Source organism: Pleuronectes platessa, chromosome 9 (assembly GCF_947347685.1).
Source record: "Pleuronectes platessa chromosome 9, fPlePla1.1, whole genome shotgun sequence".
In the NCBI taxonomy this organism is placed as follows: Eukaryota; Metazoa; Chordata; class Actinopteri; order Pleuronectiformes; family Pleuronectidae; genus Pleuronectes; species Pleuronectes platessa.
Genome location: NC_070634.1, coordinates 16,959,575 through 16,986,744, shown reverse-complemented (window position 1 = coordinate 16,986,744; position 27,170 = coordinate 16,959,575). Strand labels below are relative to the sequence as shown.

The window sequence follows — 27,170 nt, the reverse complement described above, 5'->3', positions numbered from 1 at the left end:
CTCAGGGCCGTGTACTCGCTGCTTTCAATATGACCTATACAGTCTGTTGGATCTGTCTGATATCCCGGCACACAGTATTTTTCTTGTAAAAAAAAAAGCACCAGTTTTCATTGGGAAAAAACACTTTGTAATGCGTTTTGGTTTTAACTGTGCCATCGCAGGTCGAGACGTGATTAAGCGATCTGTGTTTGCCGGAAATAGGACCCAGCTGTTTCTCTCAAAGTGGAGACGTGCAATATTCATTTGATTGCTTGAAATAAGGACTAATTAGGACGTGAAGAAGAATGTTACGACTTTGTAGCAAAAACAGGCAAAACAGCTCTTTTTAGGGGGGCGGGGTTACAAACAGATTTGTTACATGATTCGAACTTTGAAAAGCTAAATATCTGTGAGGGTCTGATATTTCATTCTGCACACAGCAACAGACTCTTTGGCTATTTGTGTGATATTAATGAATTTGTATGTTTATAAATATGCTGTTTGTGTGGGATTTCTCCCGTGAAGGACTTCATGGTAAAAAATAAGTTCGGCGTGACCTGATTGAACTTGACTTATCCTGCTCTTGTTTTCCCCTTTAAGGCACGGCGTCTTATTCATGTGTCCTCTCCACCGGGGCCTGGCACCCTAGGGGCCCTGATCTCAGCAACTGTACCTCCCACTGGGTCAACCAAGTCGCCCAGAAGGTTTGTGTGGGCTATGGCGTTCTGTGTTGTTTCTGAGCAGAGTGTGTTCCTTAAAAAAAAAATGGTAGAGGGAAGACAAAATAGTGGAGACACGTCCCTGTGAAGAACTTCAACTCTGAATTACTTATTCACTGTTAAAAGATATGGCAGTAAATCTGGGTCAGATTAACTTGAAAGCACAATTTGAGAAAAGAGGACTTTGATATGTGTTTCATAAGTAAAACGCTGCAGAGGCCAACATCTGTACTTCAGCTGCAAAGTAAAACAACAAACAACAAACAGCATTAAGCACTTATATAATGTAGATATGAAGGGGGACGAATGTGCTGTATATAATAGTTGCACATGTAATAATTTGACCCAGGTTGGTAGGATTGTATTTGTCTTTTCCATGAACTGTATTTCCTCCACCCTGTGCATAATGTGTGAAGATCTCACAGCAGATCATTGTGTACCTGTACCTAACTTACCACACAGTAAAAAAAAAAAACTGCTACCATGGCAACGTCTCTGGCGTGAAGGAAGAACTAAACCCCTCTTTTCGTAAATGGCCTTTCAAGGACTAATTCAAGTGTGATTTGATGCCAGGAGTGTGGCTGTGGATCCGTCCACGTCCGTCTTCTTGCATTCTCCTGAACCTCACTCTGCGTACCCCCCCCCCCCCCCCCCCTTCCACAGATTCGCAGCGGTGAAAATGCGGCAAACTTGGCCAATGAGCTGGCCAAGCACACCAAGGGCCCCATCTACGCCGGGGACGTCAGCTCGTCCGTGCGCCTCATGGAGCAGCTGGTGGACATCCTGGACGCCCAGCTGCAGGAGCTCAGGCCCAGCGAGAAGGACTCTGCAGGGCGGAGCTTCAACAAGGTAAGCGCAGCCGCCAAAATAAAAGCACTGCTCTCAAGTGAAAAACTAACTCCATTGTCTCACCTAGTCTCTCTTCGCTGAATCACTCCGCAGTCAAGGTTCACGTGGCCAAGGGGCTTATGTGTATCTTTTTAAATGATAAATGCAGGATTTTCTTTCGCTCCCCCGACAGTGATACAGTGTGTAGCTGCTGCTGTTTGTCACGTAGAGTCTGTCCCTTTCTTTTCAAAGTCAGGAAGAGAGGAGAAACAGAAAAACAGCAGAATAGCTGCATGATTTGCGACTCTGACAAGGAGCAGACATTTGTATTCACAGCAGCATTTTGTACATTTGTAGTAAAGGCCATAATTGGGCTCGTAATGCTTCTGCGATGTGTCAGTAAATGCAGCATTTCTCTAATGTCAGCGGAGGCCCTTTTATTCTTCACCCTTCAGGTAAGCAGGTCAGCGACACAGCAGGCAGTGCACTAAGCGATGGGCTGGAACCGCGACTGAATATTTAATTTTCTTTTGCATCCAGCGACTAGTCAGGACCTTGTTCTACAAATTCGTTTTTACCTGTGCAAATTGATGTCTCTGTTTATATCTGTTCTTTTTTTTTTTTCTTTCTTTTCTAATTAAAACAAAGCTCCAAAAACGAGAAAGGACATGCAGGGCATACATGAAGGTACTGGAGCAATGTTTGTGCCCACTCTTCTTGCTGCCGCCCCCCCCCCCCTCCTCTGTTCCCGTATCTGCCCCCCAGCCCAAGTCCAGCAGCATGTAACCCCTGCACTGTCATGAACCCCCCTCCCCCCCTCCTTCTCCCTGTGCTTCCTGCTGTCTTTTTGTTTTCGAGTAATTGCTCTACACACAGACACAACTGTACCCGAGGTGCCTTCTCAGTCAAAAGAGAAGTCAAGCCCAGTTACCGGGGCGGCTTCTTCTCATGGATGTATATATGTGTCTCTGTGGTTTTTTTATGCTTTGACAGTAATGGTGCATTTTGGCTATTTTCATTCTGTTTTCTATGTTTTCTGAGTGTCAAGTCAAGATTGCACGCCTTGATGCATAACACCACAACTCAATGAACACCCTGTTCTTACATTCCTCTCATTGTTCATTCGCTGAAGAATTTGTCTCTTTTGTGACAATTTCCCCCCCCACACGAAAAACTCCCTTCAGTATAAAACGCTGCTGAAAATGGCATCCAACACAATTTGCTGATTAAATCCAACCCCCTTTGATTTTTTTTTCAAGGACCTCGACCCGACCTTTCCCCCCTGCAAGTAACGTCAAAATGAAAATTGCGGGTCTCGTTTCACAAGGACGCAGGTTTTAGGTCATTTGGTTCATAAATTAAAGCTGTAAATCTGCAACTCTGTCTGTTTAATAGGGGAAGACGGGTCAAATCATTTTTTTTCCCCGTGTTCCATTGAATGCTACCAGGTTAGGTCCACACGACAGAGTATTTTGTCCATATATAACTCTCTACCTTCAGGGAGCTCATTGTCCTACACCTGCCACCAAAGTCACCCCCCCCCCCCTCCAATCCAGATCTCTCCTTTGGGAGGGTATTAAAATGGATCGAGCTAATTAGCCAGTCAATGGCCGTGCGCTCATAAAAATAAAAGAGGGAAAAAGGGAAAGAAAAGAAACTCCACACGTGTCGTCGCACCACTTCCCTTAAAAATGTCCCATCATCATTTTGTTTTTTGTTTTCTTTAAATGTCACAACATGTAGATTTAAAGGTAGAGGCCGTGATGCTATGAGAGAGGGTTCGTCAATGCTAACGACTCCACTTATTTGACTAATGACAGAAAGACATGTGGGACACAGATTGTTGAGTCAGTGGAATCTGACATCTGCCAAACATGACGCAACACCACATTAGCAGCCCACCGCCGCCAAGACCCCCCCCCCCCCCCCCGCAGCCTTTCGCCTGCACTGATGATCTGATTAGACACATTGATTTGATCATTTTCTGAAGAAAACCCATCCATCTATTATCTATATCTTAGATAATAGATGGATCAATGGATATTCCATACTTATCAGAGCTTTTTATGGGGAGACTGTGCCGTTTAGTCTAGTTAAGCACATGAAAAGTTAAGAAAAATAAAAGTTCATCCACGTCAGATGCTGAACTTTGCAATTAGATCATTTCCAGAGCTTTTGGTAAATTGATGCTCATCAGACCATCTTCTTAATATCCTGTATTTGGACCTGATGGGCTCCCAGAGTATAACCTGAAGCAGTGTCCTTGAAAAAGAAACTGAATCCACACCAACGTCAACGACCCTCATGTTCGTTTCACCATCACAATCAATAGCTTTAATTGTTTCTTTCTTATCTATTAAAAAACTGTGTTTAATAGTTTTTTTTTTCATATATACATAAATACATATTTTAGCTTTTTTATTTTATTTTCTCATCATCTTTATTTTAATCCCAACAGATGTGATTCTTCAAGCCACAGCATTTCATTCATTTCATCTCAGTGTCTGCATGTCACTGCTCATGCTTGCAAACATTTATTTATTTACTTCATTTCCTCCGTGTTACTCAAATATCTTTGTTTTTCTTTTCTTTGCGTGTGTGTGTGTGTGTGTTTGTTTTGGTCTGGACTCAGGCCATTGTGGACACAGTCGATAACCTCCTGCGACCGGAAGCCTTGAAGTCCTGGCAGGACATGAACAGCACGGAGCAGACGCACGCGGCCACCATGTTGCTGGACACTCTGGAGGAGGGGGCCTTCGTCCTCGCCGACAACCTCATGGAGCCCGCCTTCGTCAAAGTTCCTGCAGACAACATAAGTAAGTACAGCAGGAGTTTGTGGTAAGCAAGCGACGGGCGTTCTCGATTGATGTAAAGCTCGGTTAATTTCATTACCTTCCATTCGTCGAGAGAGAGAGAGAGACAGACAGAGAGAGAGAGAGAGAGAGAACGAGAACAAGGCCGCCACTTGAAAAAGGACTTTGTTTTCATAATAAGCATTTAAACCTCGGGGGAACAGAAAAAAACAACGCATATTAGGTTTAACGAGCCGCTTACTGACAAAGTGATGAATATCAGACAATTAAACAGACTGGATTCTCTGATTGCGCACGCTTGGTTTATAAATGTCTGCGTCTAGACCTTGTAACTCTATACATTAATGTGAACATTAGCCGGCTGTGAGAGTCAGAAAAACGACATTGTTTATCCACAGCCTCCTCTTCCCTCCCTCATTGACTTGAGCATGAGGGGACATGAAGGTTTTCTCTTTGCTCCTCTCTCAGGGCTGTTTTCATGTATTAGTAATTCAATGATCACCTTGTGACTGACATTTTTATTGTGTAGCCCTTTGAGTAGATGATGCACCGTTTGATCTGTGCAACATTTCAAGTAGAAAAAAGCTTTAGCAACATACTTTACAGATAAGTTTGTTCTTGCCCTGGAATCAGAGTTACTTAATGACCAATATCTCTCTTTCTCCATTTGTCTTTTCTCACCCACCTGCACCCTTCAGTCCTGGACGTGTACGTGCTCACCACAGACGGCCAAGTTCAGGATTTCAAATTCCCACAATCCAGCAAGGGGGGCGTCTCAATCCAGCTCTCGGCCAACACTGTCAAGCTCAACAGCCGGAATGGTAAGATCTCCTTTAAACGCACCAATAGAAAAGAAGAGAAAGAGAAACTCGGTCAAGGAAACTCTGCTCATTCTCACCGTGGGAGAATCTAAGAGATGCATGGGTGTTTATTTGACTTGTGCTCTCCTTCTCTTTTCTTTGAAAAGGTGGAAAGTCCGTCTGTGCTCTGGCTTTTTTACACCAATATTAACAGTTTTTTTAAGCATGAATAAGTGTGATTAAAAAATGCGATTGACTCAATTTCCATTGTCAGTAGAGTCCCCAGGTGAGTCATGTAAATTGCATGAATGCGTCTGAGACCGTTGCTGTCTTGCCAGTGTGGCATCTTGCAAGATACAGATGGGAACAAATTGCTGCTCGTTATTCCCAAGATATAAAAAGCAATAAGAACACAAACGTTCAATTGAAGTCATCACGTAACAGCTAAAATAAAGAGGAATAAGAAGAAATTTGTCACATTCTCCTGGTTGTCGTCGGCTGATTGTAACCATTCCCATTGAAGACAAAGGCCAGATGTTAGTGGGTTTTCTGAAAAAAGTTGTCTTTTGTCAGCACTGTCTTTTTGTCTTCCATTTTCTTAATTGTTCCAGAAGCCGGATAATTCCTCATCCTCTGTTCCCCCCCCCCCCCCCCTCTGTCACTCTATAGGAGTTGCCAAGCTGGTGTTTGTGCTCTACAAGAACCTGGGCCAGTTCCTCAGCACAGAGAACTCCACCATTAAGATGGCCGACTCTTATGGCCGCAACGTGTCAGTGGCTGTCAACTCCGACATCCTCGCCGCCTCGATCAACAAGGAGTCCAGCCGCGTGTTCATTAATGACCCCGTGATTTTTACCCTGGAGCACATCGATGTGAGTGTCCCTGCTGTAGAGGAAGGGAGAGGTCATATTAAAAAAAACTCCAGGAGGGAACGTCCAGAGTAGACAGAGATCTGCAATTTGAATTGTAAATGTCTGACTAGGTCAGTCGGCAGTTTATTTAAGTCATTGAACATCAAATTAAAGGAGTCTTTAGAACCTAAGTGAATTCTTAATGAAAACTAATTCTTTAATCAACATTGGGATATAAATGATCCCCATTTTCTTTTATAGTGGGGGGAATTAGCTCCTAGATTAGCCATACAATCTAGGATGAAATTACTGGAGCACCAATTATCTTTCGTCTTTTAAAGTTGTCACTAGAGTTCCCAGAGGGCCGTGCGTGACTCCATCCTTTATCAGAGAAATTGTGCAATTCCAGAGACATGCCGTCAAACAATTATGCCTCTGTGTTATTAAGTCCTCATATACCCGACCATGCTTCGGTTGATTTTGCAAGCATGTGCCAAATGAGATATAACATATGAATTGCTTCATAAGAGCTGTGAAGTGAAGAATCCTCATCCATGTCATTGTGGGGGGAAATACTTGGTGTGAGTGGGGGGTAAATGGCCTCTGTGTTCTACATGTACTTCAATCTCAGCCAGTCAATTATTTGGACACTTAACCATATCTCTTGTTATCTGCAGATGGAGCACTACTTCAACTCCAATTGCTCCTTCTGGAATTACTCTGAGAGGAGCATGATGGGATACTGGTCCACCCAAGGCTGCAAACTCCTGGATTCCAATAAAACACACACCACCTGCTCCTGCACTCATCTCACCAACTTTGCCATCCTCATGGCGCACCGTGAAGTCTCAGTAAGTCGCGTCTGTTCTTCTGTCATTTTTATTTCAATCAAAGTTTCTAAACTTACCTTTATGCAGTTTATTTTAATCTAAAACTTTAAAGTAATCTTCTGTACTTCACAACAAATCGAATCAAATGAATGCAGAGAATTGTTGTCGAATGCTTTGAGAGAATGTGGCCTCAGTACAGCCAAGATTATCTGTGCTTTAAAAGTGTTTTGTTTTATTTACTATGCAAAACCTACTCCACCAATTTCTACTAAATTTCTCAAATGGGTGAGACATGGTTTAAGGAAGAATTAGTTAAATTGTGGTGTGGATCTAAATCAGGGGGTTGATCAAGTATTTATCATATTTTTTCAATCGTTTCTCTTCTCATCGCGGATGAATTTTTCAAGATTATTCTTGATTTCTCAGGAATTATTCACCGAACTTGATAAAAATAAATCTGCCATTTTTTGGGGACTGGCATTTATGAGTGTGTGCAATTTGGTGCAGCTCAAAATAAAAATCTGGATCTGGTGAATTTAAGTGTGGTTTCATAAGGGGGCCACTGGGCCTTGGACAACTGATTGACAGGCTAGTTCTTTTCAAAGCGTGGATGTTCTATAATAAATTCAATATTCTATTTATTTATTTTTAGGCTAAAAGGAATAAACCACAGCGCTTTCACTGTGGAAAAATTAAAAAGCATTTCTTATTGTGACTAATGCATAGCAAAGATGAAAAAAAAATGACTCTACTCATCTCAACACACTGGCCTTCATCAGAGTGACTAATTAGGAGTAAAGAAAGAACAAGTATAAACCTGGGAGACATCAGGAAGTGATCGTTATCTCAAGAGACTCAATTTCTTTTTTGCCTTTTTTAATATTATAAAATATTATATATTCTTCTTCTGAATCCGTAATTCATTATTAAATCTGAAGGGCGTTTAGTACTTTTGATTAGGTAACATATGATTTTGTAAAAAAAAACTAGAAAGTCAATAAAATTAAACCCATAGAAATAATTTAACTAATTATGCCTGATTAAAAAAAAAATCTGAAATCATGAATTCTACTCTAATCTCCCAAAAAATCCTGATCTGGATCTTTACCGAAATGTAACAGACAGACAAGCAAATACCATGAAATCATAATGACCCTTGCAGAGGTAACACTGTTTCTTTCCTTTCCTTCCCAGCAGACCTGATGCAAGAACTTGATTTTTCATATTTCATAATCCGGCCTGTAACTCTCTCCCTCCTCCAGGTTAACGACCGGGTCCACGAGCTGCTTCTCACCGTCATCACCCGCGTGGGGATCGTGGTGTCCCTCGTCTGCCTCACCATGAGCATCTTCACCTTCTGCTTCTTCCGGGGCCTGCAGAGCGACCGCAACACCATCCACAAGAACTTGTGCATTAATCTCTTCATCGCCGAGTTAATATTCCTAATTGGTATCGATATGACGGAACCCAGGGTAAGCTAGGACGACTGCGCCCTATTGATTTTGGTTTTGATTCATTCCCTGTCTCTTTATCTCCTCCCGCTCCCACAATGCAACAGAAGACCCTCTCAGGGTGAAATTGATGGGACTTTAAGCATTGTTTGTTTCTAACCTTCCCGGCTTGTCCCTGACACGACACGAGTGGGACAGCACCATTAATATAGATTACTAAAGGGCTCTGTCTTCCTCTTGACAAGTCGCTTTCCTCCCTCACTTAAAGCCGCAGTTGCCATGGCGACATCCATACAAATTTTAATTTTCTAAGACCACAAAGGGATTTTTCTTTTTTCTGTTTATAGCCGGGGAATCAAACCTTAGGAAGCTGAGCTAACGTTTGGGCCCTGGAATCGATTAACGCGGACCTTAACATACAAATGACATTTAAATAGCATAGTGATGGGAAGCTACACCTGTGAATAGTCCGAGCCTGTGTAGTGAATGAACACATATTAAAGTTTTACATCAGTTTCACTCCATGTTTGTGCTGAATGAGTTTCAGCAGCAGCGATCAATGTCGTATTTTCACGAGGTTTCAGTAAAAGACACAATATGTGATTTACAATTACTCTTTAATAATAATACATTTTTTAATTTTTTAATCTCAGTGTTTCTTAGGTGGACTCTTAACCTTTGTATTATTTGAATGTCTCAACCGGTTGTTGCTCTCTTACAGATCGGCTGCGCCATCATCGCGGGCATCCTTCACTTCTTCTTCCTGGCCTCCTTCTCCTGGATGTGTCTCGAGGGGGTCCAGCTGTACCTCATGCTCGTGGAGGTCTTCGAGAGCGAGTACTCTCGGAAGAAGTACTACTACGTGTCGGGTTACCTCTTCCCCGCCATCGTGGTCGGGGTCTCGGCGGCCATCGACTACCAGAGCTACGGGACAGAGAAAGCGTGAGTGCGGCCATTTTTTTTGAAGAGGAAATCTACTCATCGTTTCTGCCGGCACCTTACGTCCAGCCCCGGAGACTTACCCCCCCCCCCCTTAAAAAAAATATAGCTCCCTCTTTGCCAAGGTCGGGCAGCTATTAAATATTTGATGTCATTTCAGAAAGTGGCCGACGGACTCAACACTGTGGTTTTCCGGGGGCGGGGGGGGGGTGGGGGACGTGGGCTACATTAATGCCTCTCTGCTCAAAGACCCTCCTGTGACCTCTTGTTTGTAAATGCTCCCTTAAAGAGAAGAGTGCTGAAAAAGCCTTTTACATAGATTAATGACCATATCTCAGCGACGGCCCTGCTTTGACGGGGGGGGGGGGGGGGGGGGGGGGCTACTTCATTGTGTGTTAACGTCCTGCCTGTGAAGGGAGCGTCTGAAAAGGCTCCAAGTTAAATATTGACAAGAAATCACACGCCCGATGTCATTATCCACAAATGTCACCCCATTAATTTTAACGCTGATATTATTTTCCTGCCGTGTGCTGCCCCCAACCTGAAGTGTGTGTGTGTGTGTGTGTGTGTGTGTGTGTGTGTGTGTGTGTGTGTGTGTGTGTGTGTCTCTCCCTCACAGGTGCTGGCTAAGTGTGGATAATCATTTCATATGGAGTTTTATTGGACCTGTCACCTTTATCATCATGGTAAGCTGTTTTATTTCCCTTTGAATCCTGAGACTGACAGAGTACGGAAGGGACTGAGAGTGTGAGATGAAAGCGATGCCGGAGAGAGATGGAGGAAGTGAGATGGTTGAACTGGGGGGGAAGTCAGCAGGATTTCTGCTCCGAGACTTCTCGGTGATGACAGGTTAATTTTGCGGCACAGAAAGATTCCGAGGCATCCTTCAATCCTCCCCCTCTCTCGCCGGACGACAAGGATCAGGATTTGATAATGTACTTTTAAAAAAAACGCATTTACACAACTCGCGGTAAAGTCTTGCACTGCAGACGTTTGCCAAACGGCCTTCAGGTTTACTGTATTTATGGTTGAGGGAAGAAAATAGATTAAAAATGGCCCCAAGGCTGAATTTCACAGCATGTACAGAACAATATTTCTCTTTTTTTATACATGCTCCTCTGCATCCGCCTCCTCGTGTGTTTGTCCGCCTGCAGTAAATAGCACATGACAGTGTCGGAGAGAGGGGGGAACAGCAAAGGCACCTCTGTTTGGTCAAGGACCATCGGGGGTGAAGGACATACAGCATATCCTATTGACATATGTCCCATTGAGGCATGCAATTATTTACTGGTCATGACATTATTATCTCCCGCTCCATCAGAGAGGTTCAGAAGAATGAGACCTCGGGGAGTCTTAGCTCCCCGCGCAAAAAAAGGGAATGAAATAGCAGGTGGTATTTCCTCAGATACAGTGGTTCCACTCCACGTCTGACTTTGCCCTCGCGCGGCACCCGGGGAAGAGGAAGCTCCACGCGGTCGTCTTGCCGCTGCGCAGGGAGGGTGATATTTGTTCAGGCGCTGGGTTCATTATCCAGCGTAATGGTTGCCACTGTATCTACAGATGCAGTGACCTCTGTTGAACATCAAACTGACACTGAAAACACAGTGGAGGGAAGGGGGCACCCATGTCAAACTCCAGCAAGTCTCCGCTCAGCCATTGGCAGCCTCTCAGAGTAAAGCTATAGCTTCAGCTCTTTGTCTGTGCGCTAACAAAATGAATAAAAGATGACTCCGCACGCTGGACTGCATTTCACAGCTTCCTAAAAGAGACATGTTGCCTCTCGATGTAGCGTTTAAAAATAGAGGAGGGAGCTGACAAATGTCTGTGTTGGATAAAAAGAGGAAATGGTGAAATGGTTGTTTCCTTTTTTTCCCTCCTTTTTCATTGATTCTTTTCCTCCACCATCGCTTTGCATGTGAGAGCTAATAATTGAGGGAAAGCAAATATGGTATCAAAACAAACAAGCAGCTCCCTGTGTCAGCAGAAGCTCTGTCAGCCGCACAGGAATCCGTCTCCCCCCCCTCGACTCGGCCCTCGTTGTTTTCCAATCGCCCGCCGCCTCCACGATGACTCGCATGAAAAATGTGTCTGCGGCGGAAGGGATGATCGGGATCCCGGCGGCGATGGCCGGAGAGATAGAACCGTGACCCCGCGAGGAGCTAATGTATTGCAGCAGTGCTAATGTGTGCTCGGGCGGCGCACGGCGCTCCTCTGGTCCTGTGCAACAATTGACTCAAAAAGACAAAGTACTGTGGAAGGCAGCGTCTCGGGGGAGCGTGCAGGAACAAGGTTTGTCCACGCGATCCGTGACCCTGGTTCCTCTACAAATTGGCTTTGTCCTTGTCAATGAAGGGAGAGAGGGAGGGAAGGGGAAAAGCCACAAGAGCAGAGGAGGAAAAAAGAGAGGAGAGGAAACAGAGCGTCGCCACTCCGGCCATGTTTGTGCCAAGTAACATTGCTGTTGACCTCGGGTGGTCATGCTTTTTTCTCCTCATCCCTTTATTTCTTCCCTTTCTCTTTCTTTCTTTCCGCTCGTTGCTCAAACGGGTCGTAAATAGCGACTGAAAACAAAGCCGGTGGAAGGCATTCAGATCCGTGTTCCGAGGCTGAGGCCGCCCCGTCTCTGGGCACAGGGGGTATTAGCTCCATGGAAGGGGGAACATGGAAGTAATGAGTGGTGGGGGGGGAGCCATTAGTATGCTTGAGATAGCTTCAACACGAGGCCTCTTGGATCATGACATGTCGCGAGCAGTTCCTATCACCCGGACAGCTCCATCTGCACCTTTAATATTTTATCTGCAGGCAGTTCATTTGGAGTTCAGTGTGTACACACACGGTCCACTTCAGAAAAAAGCTTTCTCCTGCGTCCCAGCGTGGCGAGGTGCTTCTGCATGGCTTGCAGTGATGATTCAGAGACAGAGAGACAGAGCGCAGCGGCGAGGCGAAGCGCCGCTCCAGTAAGAAAAAAAGGTAGTGGGGGGGGGGGGGCTCCCCCGGGAAGGGCTGCGAAAGCATGTCGGTTGGGGGTGGGAACATGTGCCGTGCTGCTAGGTTACTTTAAAGTACTGTGTCCCTCTCCTCTGTCTCATTGGATCCATGTCACCACTCCAGGCTGATGTCCTCGCCCTCCTGTCCCCTCCTCAGCTGCCCCCCCCCCCCCCCCCCTCCACAGTCTGACTCACGCAGGCGACTGATAGAAATAATGGCTGATGGCCGCGAAACCCAAACACAGTTTCAGTGCCTGTCTGGGAGATGAGAGAAGGTTTCACCATCCATTTTTCTCTCCTTCTCGTCGTCCCCTCTCTTTCACCGCCTGGGTTATTGTGAGCGGCCGCGTGAGCTGATTGCATGTGAGGGGGGGGGTGGGGGGGGGGGGTGATGTGATGTATCGATCGCAGGCAGGTTCTTTTGATAGCGGCCGTGCACCGGGAACACGGATCACTTCTGCTCAAGAGGGAACGGCCGTGGTCTGAGTCGGGCTCGTAAAGGTCATTGGCTTGTTTCATGCCCTTCCAGCAGCGGCGCATCTCCATCTCCACTGTTGGTCTGTGTGAAAGACAACAGGCAGAGAGAGAGAGAGAGAGAGCTTTCCTTGTCTTCATCATTTATTTTTCTATTCACATGCCACAGATACAAGGAGCTCACGCATACTGTATTTGTCTGCTGTGTTTTTTTTTTGTTTTTTTTTTTTGCATCTGTCTGAGGCTTTGATATGCACAATTGGAGACACATTTCATTTTCTCTCTCCCTCAGATATTCCCTGACATCATTTATACATGGCTGGCTTGCAGTACAAACACAGTCTGGTTCGGCTGCTGTGAGTGCATGTACACGCTGTGTCGGGGACTGGTTTGCCCCAGAAGAAATGTTTTTTTTGAAGTAAATTATTTGCCGGCCCATCCAGCCTCCGTGTTCTGAATCACAGTATTGATTTTTTTTTTTAAGGTAGCGCCTAAACGCGGCGCATCGCATCCTCGCCTCAACCCGATACGTGCCACCGGCTCCTTAAGATTGAATACATCGAAAACAAGCAGGCGGACGCCATCTCCCCCCAGCCTCTCCCCCTCTGTCTCTCTCTCTCATCTCCCCGTGCAGAGAGAGGAGAAACTCTACCTGGTTACCTGGTTTCACCTCGTAATACTTCACTGTGTAAAATGAGATGTAGGTTTTTCGCTACCAGAGGGGTCTCCTGTTTCTCCTGCCTCCCTCGTTCCCCTGTGACTTCTTTGCCAGCCGGCTGCTGCGTGGCTGTTTTTTCTTTCTTCCTCTTTTTCCTTTTTTTTTTTTTTTTTTTTTTTTTTTACAGTGATGGATTTTAATGCATTTCCATGCTCTTATTGATATAGAATGACACTAAATTTGGCGCCAGTCAGCCCGTCTGAGCCCGGCCGGAACGATAGATGTTTATTGGATTAGTCTGTGGACATGCAGGGATTTGAAGGCTCTCCTCTTTTAATATATTTTACAGACGAATTAACAGTTTCTTTTTCCTCTCCCCTCCCCCCCATCCCCCCCCCCCCCCTGCCTCTGTGATATCTCTGAATCGTACATCTCCATGAATTAACACGGCCGTTACTCTGTTTTGACAGCTCAATCTCATCTTCCTGGTCATCACAATGTACAAAATGGTGAAGCACACCACCACCCTGAAACCGGACTCGAGCCGACTGGAGAATATCAAGTAAGTAAAGCGCTGAACACACACTACACACAATGTGACACTGGTGCTTTTGCTGCCACCGCCCCCGGGAAGAATACGGCTCTTTTACTTTTGAGGTAATGATTTTTTTTTACTTCACAATATTTTATAAAGGGAAAAGCATTAGAGGCTCAAAGCCAAGTCTCAGTGCTGGACGTAGCGAGCGAATGATTAAAAATATAAGAAAACGCATCGTTTAATTTTTTGGGAGGGGGTCAGTTAGAAGTGGTCCGCATCAAATGGATTCAACAGAGGGATATTTTATTTTGCCTCTATAAAGATGTTAAATGTGAGACAGGCTTTGACTCAGACTCTTGGCGTTGGCCCTGCACGTCACGACGGCCTCCACAGACTGCGAGTCGTCGTTCTGTCCTTTGTTTCGCTCCAAGCCACCGGCCGCAGAGCTGCACTGGCATGACAAGCATCACTCTGAAGCTTCAACCCAGCTCTGAACTGGTGGCTCTGCTGTGGGTGGGGTCCAGTGGAACAGCTACCATGTGTGCTCGCTCACTCGCCCGCTGGAACATATCAAACCCTTTATTTTTTTCGCTCATAGATTCCAGCTTCTGAACCCAGAAAGAGAAAAAAGACAAATTCCTTCCCAACACAGCCGCCACCGCACGACCCCCCCCCCCCCCCCCAAGCACGCTCTCCGAGTCGCCCTCCACTTTTCTTTTTTTTTTTACGACGTGTTGTGCTTCGAGTTTTTTTTCCGAAGCACTAATTGTTTTGTTTTGTTTTTTTGCACTGTTGTGATCACAGTATTTATTGCTGTTTCCTGCGGGCTGCATTTCAGGGCTACTTCCATTTGGGGGTTTATTTGGTTTTGTTGCTCACAGAAGCAAAGATGTTCCCAGAGTCAGAGAACATCTCAGTTATTATAGATCAGCTTCCACAACCGGCTATTTTTATCCACAGTTATGTTGTTTCCTCAATGAATGTGTGCAACATTACAGGACTGTGGTAAAAACTGCAATCCGTGAAAACAGCCATTGTTTGAGTTAGACTCCACTCCCTTATCATAAGAAGGAATGTGTTAGGGCCATATTGAAGAAAAGTAAACTCAGCTTTAATGAGGGAGAATGTCATAAAATTAAAGAATAAAGAAGTAAAAAATTGGAAAATAAGCAACAAGGGGAATCTGTGCTCGCTCCAACATCTTCAACCAATCTCATTGTTTCTTTAGAAACTGCTGAACTCCCTTGAATATCATATTTCTTATGATATTTCTATGGTCGAGCACAACCAAACGTTTCATTCTGCACAGAAGAGGCATCTTACTCCAAGTCTCTGAGCTTCTTTCTACTGAATAGACACAGTTTCTTGTACAATCTTTTCAAAGTCCTGGAACTTGTGATAATCTGGTGCTGATGAACCCAAGGATGAAGTCTTATGTTATTTATGAAACTAATTTGAAAAACTTGAAAGCTCCACATTCCTGATTTTAACACGGAGGACATGCTGATCCTCTTTTATTCCCCCTCTAACACGTAGAGGGGGTTTATGATACTAAAATTATGACTTCATTATTGTAATATTACGACTTAACTCTCTTAAATTTAAAAAATGATTCTCATATTTTAACGACTAAGTTTAACTATATTATGACTTTACTCTCGTAGAACCATGACTTATGTATGTTGGTCAAATCACAGCTTTTATTTAAACTTTATTCTTATATTAATATGACTTTATCATGGAACTCCCCTCCCCACCCTTAAATGACCCTCATAGTCTGCCGTACTCATTGCGATCAGATTAGATTAATGATTGTTTATTCTGCACAAAAACAACCTGTTAATTAATGTATTAATGGCGGTTTTCCTTGTGCTGTTTTTGTTCTTTCTGCTTTTGTGCCAAAGTTTTTGGTTTTAACACTCTGCTGTCCACCGGTGTCATTGCATGTTGCACGTGAAGGCAAACTTAACCCACACCCTCTCCTTTTCTCTTCCACCGCTCTCCTCCTCCTGTCTCTCTCTCTCTCTCTCTGTTCCGCACCAGTAATTATCGCGTTTGTGACGGCTACTATAATACAGATTTGCCTGGGTAAGCTTTTACTGTACACCTTCAGATGATGCTGCCCACAGAACATCACCCACGCATACAGTAGCGCAAATGCAAATTCAACCACAAGACAATGTGCTCTGACCGAATGCTTCACACAGGATGTTTGTAATTGAATCTCCAGCAGCAAAAAAAATACACACGTTTCCGTTCTTGTCAGACTGTAATTGCCTCCCCTGATCTCCCCTGGATCAAAGTTGAAGATATGCCGACTAACCCACGCTGTTCTGCGCTCTGATCTAACTGTGTGTTCTCTTTTCCTGCTCATCATGCTCTCTAGCTATGAAGATAATAAACGGTTTATCAAGTAAGCGCACGTTGCCCAGAAGTCTCCTCCTCAGCTTGTAGTCTATTCTCTCTCCTCTCGTTTTATTTCTTCTCCTTTCTTTCGTTTTCTCACTTTGGCCGGTTCATCTTCTCCAAACCTGCAACTTGGAAGCTACACATCAACTGTCCATGCGAGTGTTCGCTGTCACCCCCGTCCATCATCATGAAATCCAGTGTTTGTTGTCGATGTTGTTGTTGTTGTTGTTGTTGTTGTTGTGTGTTTGAGCATTGAACCGTGCCCACTGCTGGTGTCTGAAGGCTCCGAAGGACCTTCACACACAAAGCTGGGTGTCTCAGTTTTTCCTTGAACTCTCTCCACGTCCGCCTGGTTCTCCACTTCTAATAACACACTCACTAGATCCTAATTAGCAAAGATAGTCGGTAACGCTTTAAACACCCTGTGCTCTCTGTTTATGCCGGACTGTTATTTCTGATGCATAAAAAGTTAGAACAAATAGCAGATCACAGTTTCGCTTCCTTCTCGTCTGTTTGAAGACAGGAGCTGCATTCGGGTTGAGAGTGGGTGTGTGTGTGAATGGAGGGGTGGGGACGGTGGGGACGGTGGGGAAGCAGTTTCCCATCCTGTTGGCGATTTCAAATTCCCAGTTGTTATACTGTGACTGAACGCCTCTCATGCTAATGTTGCCCCCTCCTTCGTGTCTGTGTTTTAGATCCTGGGTCATGGGTGCGTTCGCCCTCCTGTTCCTGCTGGGCCTGACGTGGTCCTTCGGCCTCTTCTTCATCAACGAGGCCTCGATCGTCATGGCGTACCTCTTCACCATATTCAACGCTTTCCAAGGAATGTTCATCTTTATCTTCCACTGCGTCCTGCAGAAGAAAGTAAGTCTCTCGTTCGTCCCACGTGCTCAGAGACACATCATTTCTTTTCTTATTTCTTGAATCTTAAGCGGTCGAGCCGAACCCTTCACGCCGGCGTGCGGAATTCACCGACCGCCGCAGCGGGCTGATATAAAGAACAAACACCGCTTGCCTCAGGATCTCGGGCTGAGTCATATGTAAAGTCAACATTGTATGTAAACACTGCGCCGTTTGCTCACGCAGGTCCGCAAAGAGTACAGCAAGTGCTTCCGCCACACGTACTGCTGCGGCGGGCTGCCGACCGAGAGCTCACACGGCTCCGCCAAGACTTCCACCACACGGACCAGCGCCCGCTACTCCTCTGGCACCCAGGTAGACCGGCAGCTTCCTGTTCCCACACACTCATCACACGTGTTGTTTTATATGCTAAAGTTTTTACACAATAGCTCATGAGAATGCACACAAGTATGTAGGTGTCACCCAATAGATGCACGTCCTGCTTCCTAGCCTCAGAGTCGGATCAGGAGACACAGAACACGCTGCCACAGTTTTACAAGCAGCATCTGCCGTCCTGCATGAGGAGCTCTCTCCTGCTCCGGCCCTTTAGCACTCGCTTTTATCTTTCCTCTCACTAACGTCACATGCATGGGCAAACCGGCACAGCACTGTTTAAAGAGCAATGCAGGCATATATTTACTGAGGGGTGGGGGGGGAGATGACGTTATAAAAGAACAACATGTTTGCATTACGCTCTTTGTTATGAAAAGGCTAATAGAGCTTATTAAAAGATAATACATCCAGATGTGTTATGCCCATAGGGAAACCTCACACTTTAATCTCGAGCCTTAAAACAAGATACTGCAGCTCCAGTCGTTTCAGAGTTGATTTAAAATAAGAAAAACACAAGATGTTTCCAGACATGAACTCCGGAGCTTCAGGACTTAGTTTCGTCAGTTTCGGAAAAACATGGAGTTTGTCTTCCACATATGAACAACGGAGCAGGAGATACTCCAGTCAGACATTTTTCCCAACAACACCATTAGAAACCTCATCAATCCGCCCACTTGCTCGTGGTGAATCTTCCGTATAATTCTCACACGGACTCACTTGGACATTATTCTTAGTTTTTTAACCAAGGGGCTGGAAGCACCAGCGTCTGCAGCCTCTGACTCAGACAATGTGCGTTCTCTAATTCAGTTCCCTTCATGTCTGAAAGCAGCTACACAGAGGAAGCTGGCCTCAGCGCTGCCCTCGCTGCACAGCACATTAGCAGGCGTGTGAAAGGGGGATGGGGGGGGGGGGGTGTATGTTCGTGCAGGAGATGAATGAAAGCTGATCCCCGAAAGGTGAGCGGGCTTGTTCAGAGTCCTAATGACTGTCCCTTGTTGACCCGGCAGAGTCGTATCAGGAGAATGTGGAATGACACCGTAAGAAAGCAAACCGAGTCCTCGTTTATCTCAGGTGACATCAACAGCACCTCCACCCTTAACCAAGGTCAGTTCACACCTCATTTCTCTGCACATGCACACCTACGCACACATTTCATCATCCACGCTAAAAATACCTCCAGTGAGCTCACACCGGCCGGACAGGATCCTTCTCTGGTAATCAGAATAGATGCCTCCTGCTTGAAGAGACCGAGCAGTGCGGCCTCTCTCTTCTGTCCTGCCCGTGAGGGATTACACAAATCTATCCTCACATACTCTGTGCGCGCTGTCGTCCCGGCTGGTAACGTCACTCTCACATCGGGGCAAGGCGCGGGGAGCGTTTTTATCTAAGTGCTGCCTGTCCTTAGTTCACGGCCAAGCTCAGGGGAGACGGAGACAAAAACTCGAAACAGCAAAAGGGGGAAATCAAGTTTTATTTCAGGACGAACCTAACACGCAGAGAGAGAGAGAGAGAGAGAGAGAGAGACAGAGAGAGAGAGGGGCTATTTGTTGCCTGGCATACGGTGGCCTCCGTTACTTTGTGAGGGAAGGAGGGAGGGAGAAAAAAACTGTCATTTATTATTTAGCTTGAGCACAAATATTATGATGAGAAGATGATGTTCAACTCTGGCTGACCTGGAGCGCTTAGTGCGTGGTTGGACTCTCTGCTGCCTCTGAGATGGCTTTCCAAGCATGCGAGGGGTTTCCACTGAGGGGGTTTAACTTTGCTCTTCTCCTCCTCTGACTCCTGTCGCTGCTGCGCTTCACCACCGCCTTCTTTTTTTTTCTCGCTTTTCCCCCACTTTCCACAAGGTGAAAACGTTACATCCGAAAGCTCTGAAGCATATTCTGCCTCGCTCTGACCATGTAGAAGCACGACTTCTTTTTTCCCCCACAGTTCCATATCCGGGGGATCTTAATGTAAAGGTTGGATATTGATCACTCTGGGGTGTAATAGCCTAGTTACCCTGGAGAGGCCGAGCACTAACGCAGGGCTCTATCTCCTGGAAGCACTTCCCTGTCATTAAATTCGTCCCCGGAGAAATCCCAACATGACAGATGGCATTTAACTCAGGTGATGAATGACAGGAGAACACACGGCAAACCGGGGAAAACTCAAAGGCAGATTGAGTATTTGTAAAAAGACATTACAAATGTCTACAAATTAAGAGTTTGATATTCAAACTAGGAAAGTTATCTTTTTGACATTGGGAAGGTTTTATATTTGGATCCAGTTAACACAGGAAGAACCTCAGATCACGATCAAATAGGGAATATTTTTGTGAATTGATATTTACACAAAATAAGAAGTCAATCTGACTCGTAAAAAAGCAGAGATGACAGGATGCAATAATTAGCCCAATGTCTTTAACACGTCTTTATAAATGTAATCGCTCCTGAACAATCTGCAACGCAAATGAGCTTGAAAGTTAAAGCAGCTGCTTTTTAAACTCCATCAGCGTCCATGTGATGAAGACCTGCAATTATTTCTGGCAGCCTGCAGACGTAGCCGTTCTGTCGCTTCTCAAAACTTTTCCTCCACGTTCTCGACTTTAAGATAAAGCGCTTAGTTTCATATTTTTTTTTTTTTTTGGTGCCAGATACCCGGGATGACGCCACAACAGACAAAAACCAGCCTAACAAAAAAATCCCTCATCCCCCCCCCCGTCACTTCTCTTCTTCATGACACTCTCAGTCTCTGTTGGCTACGCTCTGCAACTGATCTGCTTCTTCTGTCTCGCCCCTTCTTCCAGGAATGACCGGGAATTATCTACTAACAAACCCTCTTCTGCGACCACAAGGCACTAACAACCCTTATAACACCTTGCTGGCTGAGACAATCGTGTGTAACAACCCCACGGCTCCAGTGTTTAACTCGCCAGGTGTGCTTACTTAATACTTTCATCATGCGTTCAGGCTCTGATTCGTTCTTTTCTGTCTCTCCCTCCTTGTTTCTCATGTGGAGGCCAGATTAAAAGCAGGGTGTTCTGCAGTATCGCCTTTCCTTCTCAATCATTGTCTCCCAAATACTTGATAGAGTACTTAATGTGTGTGTGGGTGTGTGTGGGAGCATGCACCGGTTTTCTGGTGGGACGGAGATTTTCTGTGGTTTGTTTTTTCGATCGGGCCTCTCCGTGTTCTCATGTTTCTCAAACTCTGAACGGGACACAATGATTAAGATGGTAAAGAGATACTGCACATTCTAGATTCAGATAGTGTAAACAGTGGTGTAGACTTGAAGCTACAGTGTAAACTGCACGATTATGAAGATTTATGGTCCAGAGATATCAGGTGATTGATGACATTTTGTGTTTTGTTGGGAGTTTTCCCTTCAACACTTGTTAAACTGCACGAAAAGTCCATGTAGGTCAATACAGATACGATGCAACTTTTGCATTAAGTTGTGTATGTGTAGATATGTTTGTTGATAGCTGATACACACAAACACATTTGGCATGTAAGCATATATCACACTGTAACGACTGTGCTGTGATTATCTTTGCTCCTCTGTTTCGTTACTGAAATGGGATTTCTCTGTGTTTTGTGCTTCTCCACTGTGCGCCCCTCCAGTGAACTACAGAGAGACAAGTATGGGAGTAAAACTTAACTTTGCCTATCAAATGTAATTTTTTTTTCAGCATGCTTATTAAAAAAATCAGCCAACACCCTGGCACAATCACTGGTTTACTTTAGGCCATTAACACACACTCAGTGAGCAAGTGGTTCACAAAATGATCTGCCTGAATTCGACTAATCTGAACAGAAATTTGACAAAAAAAGAAGAAGACGACTCCGGGCGTTTCTCGTAATCCTCCAGATCTGACAGCTCTATCGCAAATACCCATTCCTCTGCTTCTCTGTCTCTTCTGCCTAATTTGTGATTTAACGGATCAAAAATGTTTTTTCTGGAAGAAAGGAGCATTTATCAGACTGGTTTCTTTACTTTTTCTTTCTTTCGTTTGAAATTCCTTTTCTTCTTTCTTTGCTTTCCTCCTGTGGCACTCAGCAGTCTCAGCGTCCAGTATGATTCCCCTCACACCTTTGCAGACAACACCTGTCTGGACACTAAATTGCCTCCTAGCGGGCACCAACACATGGATGTCATGGCAGCAGCTCTTTATTTGCCCATTTTTCGTCTTTTCAAAACATACCGTTCTTGTCATTTTTATCTTTCTAAAGCGGCAAAATCTGGACTTTTTAACAACCTGAAGCAATTTCATTAGAATAACCCATTCGTCTTAATTTGAATGTCTGGATCTGTTAAGAACACAGAGCAGAGCACATTCTCTCCTTTATCTCCCCACTCAATCATTGCATAACTAATATTTATCTTTTTCCGCCGCTGTTTTCCATGACCTCCATGCTTTGAGAAATTCCTAACATGACCGCGTCTGACCTCGGCGGCGGCTGTGTTATTCCTGAGCGGTTCTGCTCGTGACCAGGGGGGGGTCTCACTGGGAACTGTGGCTGTGACGGATGCCAAGTCCAGGGCTACGGGCATCCTCTGACCTTTTGCCAGCTTTGGGTGCACAAGCTGCCAACTAATGGATAAAAAAAATAATGTCTAAAATAAAAAAAAAGAGGAAGAAAACAACAGCTATGGAAAAAAAACAAGTAGCCGTTGGCATTAAATTCCTGAAAGGGAAAGCTGTTGGATGCTTGCTGATTTCATTTGCTGAACCCTTGCTCTCGCTAAGTTGCAGTTAAGACGTTTTTTTTTACTTTTTTGTTTTGTTGTTCCTTTTGAGTGATTTTTTTCTCCATGTTACAATAAATCATTTTACTTTCTTTTGTACATCAGCTGCTCTTAGACCAGATAGCCTGAGCAGACAGACATGATGTGAGTTGTCTAAAGTGAGTCCTTTCACCTGCTGTGTGTGGTGATGGTGGAGTGCTGCTTGTGGGCTCCCCTTGTAGTGGGAGCGGCGATGGCTGTCCCATGTTGATACATTACTACTTTCCCTTTTTTTCTGTCCATGTTATCTTTTACCCATCTCCGTCCTTTTCCTTTCTTTCCTTCGGCACAACCTATTAGTTGCTAGACAACCTGTAAGTGTTGTAGCTTGCCCGTCCGTGGCTTCATCCTTGTGGACATCTACCTTTGCCCGGTGTGTTGTGACGTCGATGACTGTTCCAGTGTGTTTCTCCTTAATGTTGTTTGGGATCTTTTTCATTGCTTAGTCACATTGGTGGCAGACTAAAATGCACAGTGCTCTGCTTATTTTGAAGCAATGTAAAAAAAAAAAAAAAAGGGAAAGTCAAAATGTATATATGAGAAAGTAAAATGGTTTCTCATTGCCAACAATGCATGCCTGTATGTTGAGGATTGTGCCTACTAACGGATTTACGGCATGGCTTGATTTGACTGGAGTTCTCTTTGTGAAACTGCATCCTGAACAGCATTAAACCCGTGTTTGTTTCCTCCATGCTTATTAGTCGTGACTAATGTGAACTCCCCTCACGTCTCCCTCTCTTTGCAGGGCACTCGCTGAACAGTGCGGTGAGGGATACAAGTGCAATGGATACTCTACCGCTAAATGGTAACTTTAATAATAGCTACTCGCTGCGCAACGGGGACTTTGGCAACAGTGTGCAGGTAGTGGACTGCGGCCTCAGTCTGGACGATGCTGCCTTCGAGAAAATGATCATCTCCGAGCTAGTACACAACAACCTGCGTGCCTGTAACAAAAGCCACCAACAGCAGCAGCACCCAAGTTTACACCACCCGCCCCACCACCAGCAGCCTCCGCAGTACCACCACCACCACCATCACCACGTGGAGCGGGCTCCGCCCAAGGTGACGGTGATAGGGGGGGGCAGCAGCAGCGAAGACGACGCCATCGTAGCCGACGCTCCGTCTTTGGTGCACACGCGTGACACCGTGGGCCTCAAGCTGCACCATCAGCAGGAGCTGGAGGCGCCCCTCATCCCCCAGCGGACTCACTCTCTTCTGTACGCACCCCAGAAGAAGGTGAGGACGGACGGGGGAGTTGACACCTTCGTCAGCGAGCTGAAACCCACCGACCCTGATGATAGTCTGCAGTCCCCAAACAGAGACTCCTTGTACACTAGTATGCCTAATCTTAGGGACTCGCCGTACCCGGAGAGCAGCCCCGACGTGGTGGAGGACCTGTCGCCGTCGAAGAGGAGCGAGAACGAGGACATTTACTACAAGAGCATGCCTAACTTAAGGGCCGGACACCAGCTCCAGGCCTATTACCAGATAGGCCGGGGGAGCAGCGATGGTTACATTATTCCCATTACTAAAGAGGGCTGCATCCCTGAAGGCGACGTGCGGGAAGGACAGATGCAGTTAGTGACAAGCCTTTAAATGTATTCAGATCATCCCCGAGCCTCTTCCTGCACTTTTGCAGCCCCTTCCTCCTGGAGGACACACTAGGGGAGGAAAGAGAAGTGAGGGGAAGGGCAGAGTTTGTTTTATGTTTGAGGAGAAGCCTAGAGTCCCCGTCACTCACGTCAGCCATTTACAAACCTCCCCTCCCCCCATGTGCATCGCCATCTCCTTTCCCCCATCAACGTGCCACTCTCCCCCTCGTCCTCAGACCAACGGACTCGGCGCACAGCGACGGCAGTGCAGAGTTTTAATGAGACTGTACATAAAATACAGAGTCAGAATTCAGTTTTAAAGAGACAAGCCAACTATGTATTTAAATGTGCTGCTGCTGTTGAATAATTGAGAAAAATTTAAGGTACGAAAAAAAAAGAAAAGAACAAAAAAAAAGAAAGGACGGAATGATTTCCATCTACATCAGATCAATTGACCCGGTCTCAAGGTTGTACATACACTCCCAAACATCCTCGTTAGAACCTGTTGATTTTGTTTGTTTGTTTTTTATCGTGAACAAAACAACACCCCTGGACCAGGACCCGGACAATATTTGTGGAGCGTTCCTTATCGGACTGTTAGAAAAGGAATCCAAGGTCCCGGAGTCGTTCACCATGAAGTTTGGATTGTATAACCACTAGCAATCAAGCCCCTGGCCTTATATTTTCTCAACTGTACATTGAACTGTTGTCAAGGAAAATGGCTGAAATATATATTTTGTTGTATTGCTAGTGTAAAATAAAAATTCATGGGAAAAAAAACGTAAATATGAAGAAACCTTTTAATTGCAAAATTTTACGTTTTGAGAGACTATTGTGTAGAAGTTGCACATATGTTATACAGTGTGTTTATGGTTCCCACACTTCATTCATGGTAGTTACGGTTGAACATTAAAAGCTTTTGAAAAGAGCGGAGGAGTCGGCAGATTTCAAAGATGCATCACCACAGTTTTTCCACTTGTGAACAGTGTTTTTTGCTTAATGAGTTCCATTGATACCACCCATCGTAATATGTTTATTCAGCATTACTTTAGTAGAATGGGGGGATGCAGACCCCCCCCCCCCCCCCAGTGAAAGTGATTTATGCATTGCACAGTTTTTGTGTGTAATTTTGAATGAAATAGAGCTTTCTGAACGGTCACAGCAGAGTGATGGGCGGAGCGGCAGCGAGCTCCTATCATAAATGTAGTTCTTCCGCCTGGTTATGGACATTTTTATTTATTAAAAATCTTTCCAAAAGATAAGTGGGAAATGTGTGAATATTTTCCAGCACTGGTATACATGCTGTACTGTAGCTCATGTTTTTTATGTAAACATGTTACCAAGGGGCTCATCACTTAAGACTGATGTAAAGTTCAACACTTGTTTAACAAATAAAATAAATGTGAGATTTTTTGTCAAATGCCAGTTGCTCCTTGATGCTTTTCTGTTTTTGGTACTATTTGAGAAAAAGAAATGAAAAAAAAATGAAACAAGCTTAATTATTTTTGCTATGGACAAAAAAAGACACTTTTGACTCAGGTTATAAGTAAAGTCCCGAGCACCTTGAAGGTAAATTGGTGATTTATTTTTCCCCTCTGGGATTTTTTTGCTTTTTATTTTTTTTTGTTCTGCTTTTCTTCAACCGCTGCAGTGTAGAGCTCATTTCACCGTATGTGTTAGAGAAGCCAAATCTTTCCATGTGATTCAAAGATGAGAAACTCAGGTAGGAAAATTGCATTGTAAATGTTCCTCTGTGTGGTTGTAACACTAATAAAGGTTCAAAATGTCACTGGTTCACAGCATCGTCCACTTAGTATATTATTGAATGAGAACTATAGTCCTGGCACCATTAAGAAGCCTGGCGCGTTAGAAACCTGGTCTTTAATGCCACGTAGGAGTGGAAGCGCGTCCATGGACCTAACAAGGGGTCAATGTTACACTTGGCTGCGGTTGTAGAAATATATTATGTATAATATGTCTTCCTATGACACGTATTTGCTCTAATTACTGCCTGCTGCAGCCGAAGCCCACAGTCGCTTCCTGTGTGGCTGTGTGCCTCAGGTAGGCTAATGCTAATTTCTGAAGCATTTTAATATCACACCGGAGTGACAGATCTCTGCAGGGGGGCTAGAAATTGCACTGTTTAGCATTTGGTGTTAAAGGAAATGACTCAGAAGTTAGCAACAACAACCCCCCCCCCAAAAAAGCACTTTACGACAGAGCCGGTGCACATAATACTGTGTGGGCTGCGTGTTGTTTTGACTCTTTTTTTTCTTTTAACAATTATGTGACATTCTGTGCAATTATATGAGGCTTCGGATCGTCACAACGCAATTTTTTCTTCTTTTTTTTGAGATCTCACCAAGTGTTGAGGTGATTGTTGACTGTTGAAATGGCAGACTTAATGATGTGCATGATAATGAGGAGCAGAAACAGATTTCCATCTTGTATTGTACAACATGCAGCCACATGTATCTGTCTGAGAACAGGTAAAGTAACTTTTTTAAATTATATATATATATTAAATAAGAAATATTCTGCTAAACATTATACATCAAATCTAAAACTGTAGGGTAGGGTGCCTATCTTCGCTCAGGCCCAACAGTTCCCTAGTGAAACCATTTATAAATTCACCAGATCTGGATTAATGGATTTGCATCACATTCATAAATATCAGTACTATAAATATGTTGGATTTTTTTCATCTAGGTCCATGAATTAATCTCTGAGAAATCAATAAAAATCCTTAAAAAACACCATATCTCACAACGATAAATAACGTGGAAAAACAATCCCTCTATCTGTTCCTAATACGAATGTGCACCAAACTTTAAAGGGTCTTTACCAGAGCCACATCACACCCTTCCTCAAAGTTTAGTAAAAATCCGTCCAGTAGCTTTTGTGTAATACTGCTAACAATCAAACAAAAAGATAAAACCAGACATACACAACATAAGCCAAACCACAAAAAAACATATCAAACTATTCACTGACTCAAAAACACTGAGAATTATCACCATGCAGGTTTGTCTTTGTTCTCTGGTGATAAATCACTCTCCACCTCTCGCCAGCTTTATCTCATCACCTGCAATAGAAAAGTTAAAAGTCAGTCTCAGACAAACAAATAACTGCCCCCCCCCCCCCCCCCCCCCCCCCTCCTCTTCGTCACCCCTCTCTCTAACTGCTCTCTAACTTTATTTTCATTATTAAGTGCAGGGAAATATGATCCTGGCATCGGCTGTTGGTCCACGACAGGGAATGTGGACTGGGCACCCTCTGGCTCTGCGTGTGGTCCT

At 44.7% G+C, this 27,170-nt stretch overlaps 1 protein-coding gene across 1 annotated transcript in view; it reads left to right on the top strand.

Moving 5' to 3' along the window:
- adgrl2a (adhesion G protein-coupled receptor L2a) overlaps positions 1 to 25,673 on the top strand; it is a 97,657-nt gene extending 71,984 nt beyond the window's left edge. Inside the window, exons 7-23 of the mRNA XM_053430822.1 lie at positions 580 to 683; positions 1,362 to 1,547; positions 2,175 to 2,213; positions 4,159 to 4,342; positions 5,038 to 5,160; positions 5,809 to 6,011; positions 6,668 to 6,841; positions 8,083 to 8,292; positions 8,993 to 9,213; positions 9,830 to 9,896; positions 13,800 to 13,891; positions 16,972 to 17,140; positions 17,363 to 17,491; positions 18,517 to 18,613; positions 20,301 to 20,429; positions 21,118 to 21,135; positions 23,028 to 25,673. Coding sequence (XP_053286797.1) covers positions 580 to 683; positions 1,362 to 1,547; positions 2,175 to 2,213; positions 4,159 to 4,342; positions 5,038 to 5,160; positions 5,809 to 6,011; positions 6,668 to 6,841; positions 8,083 to 8,292; positions 8,993 to 9,213; positions 9,830 to 9,896; positions 13,800 to 13,891; positions 16,972 to 17,140; positions 17,363 to 17,491; positions 18,517 to 18,613; positions 20,301 to 20,429; positions 21,118 to 21,135; positions 23,028 to 23,878 — 2,996 coding nt within the window. The 3' untranslated portion in view covers positions 23,879 to 25,673. The remainder of the gene's footprint in view (positions 1 to 579; positions 684 to 1,361; positions 1,548 to 2,174; positions 2,214 to 4,158; positions 4,343 to 5,037; positions 5,161 to 5,808; positions 6,012 to 6,667; positions 6,842 to 8,082; positions 8,293 to 8,992; positions 9,214 to 9,829; positions 9,897 to 13,799; positions 13,892 to 16,971; positions 17,141 to 17,362; positions 17,492 to 18,516; positions 18,614 to 20,300; positions 20,430 to 21,117; positions 21,136 to 23,027) is intronic.
- The last annotated feature ends 1,497 nt before the right edge of the window (positions 25,674 to 27,170 follow it).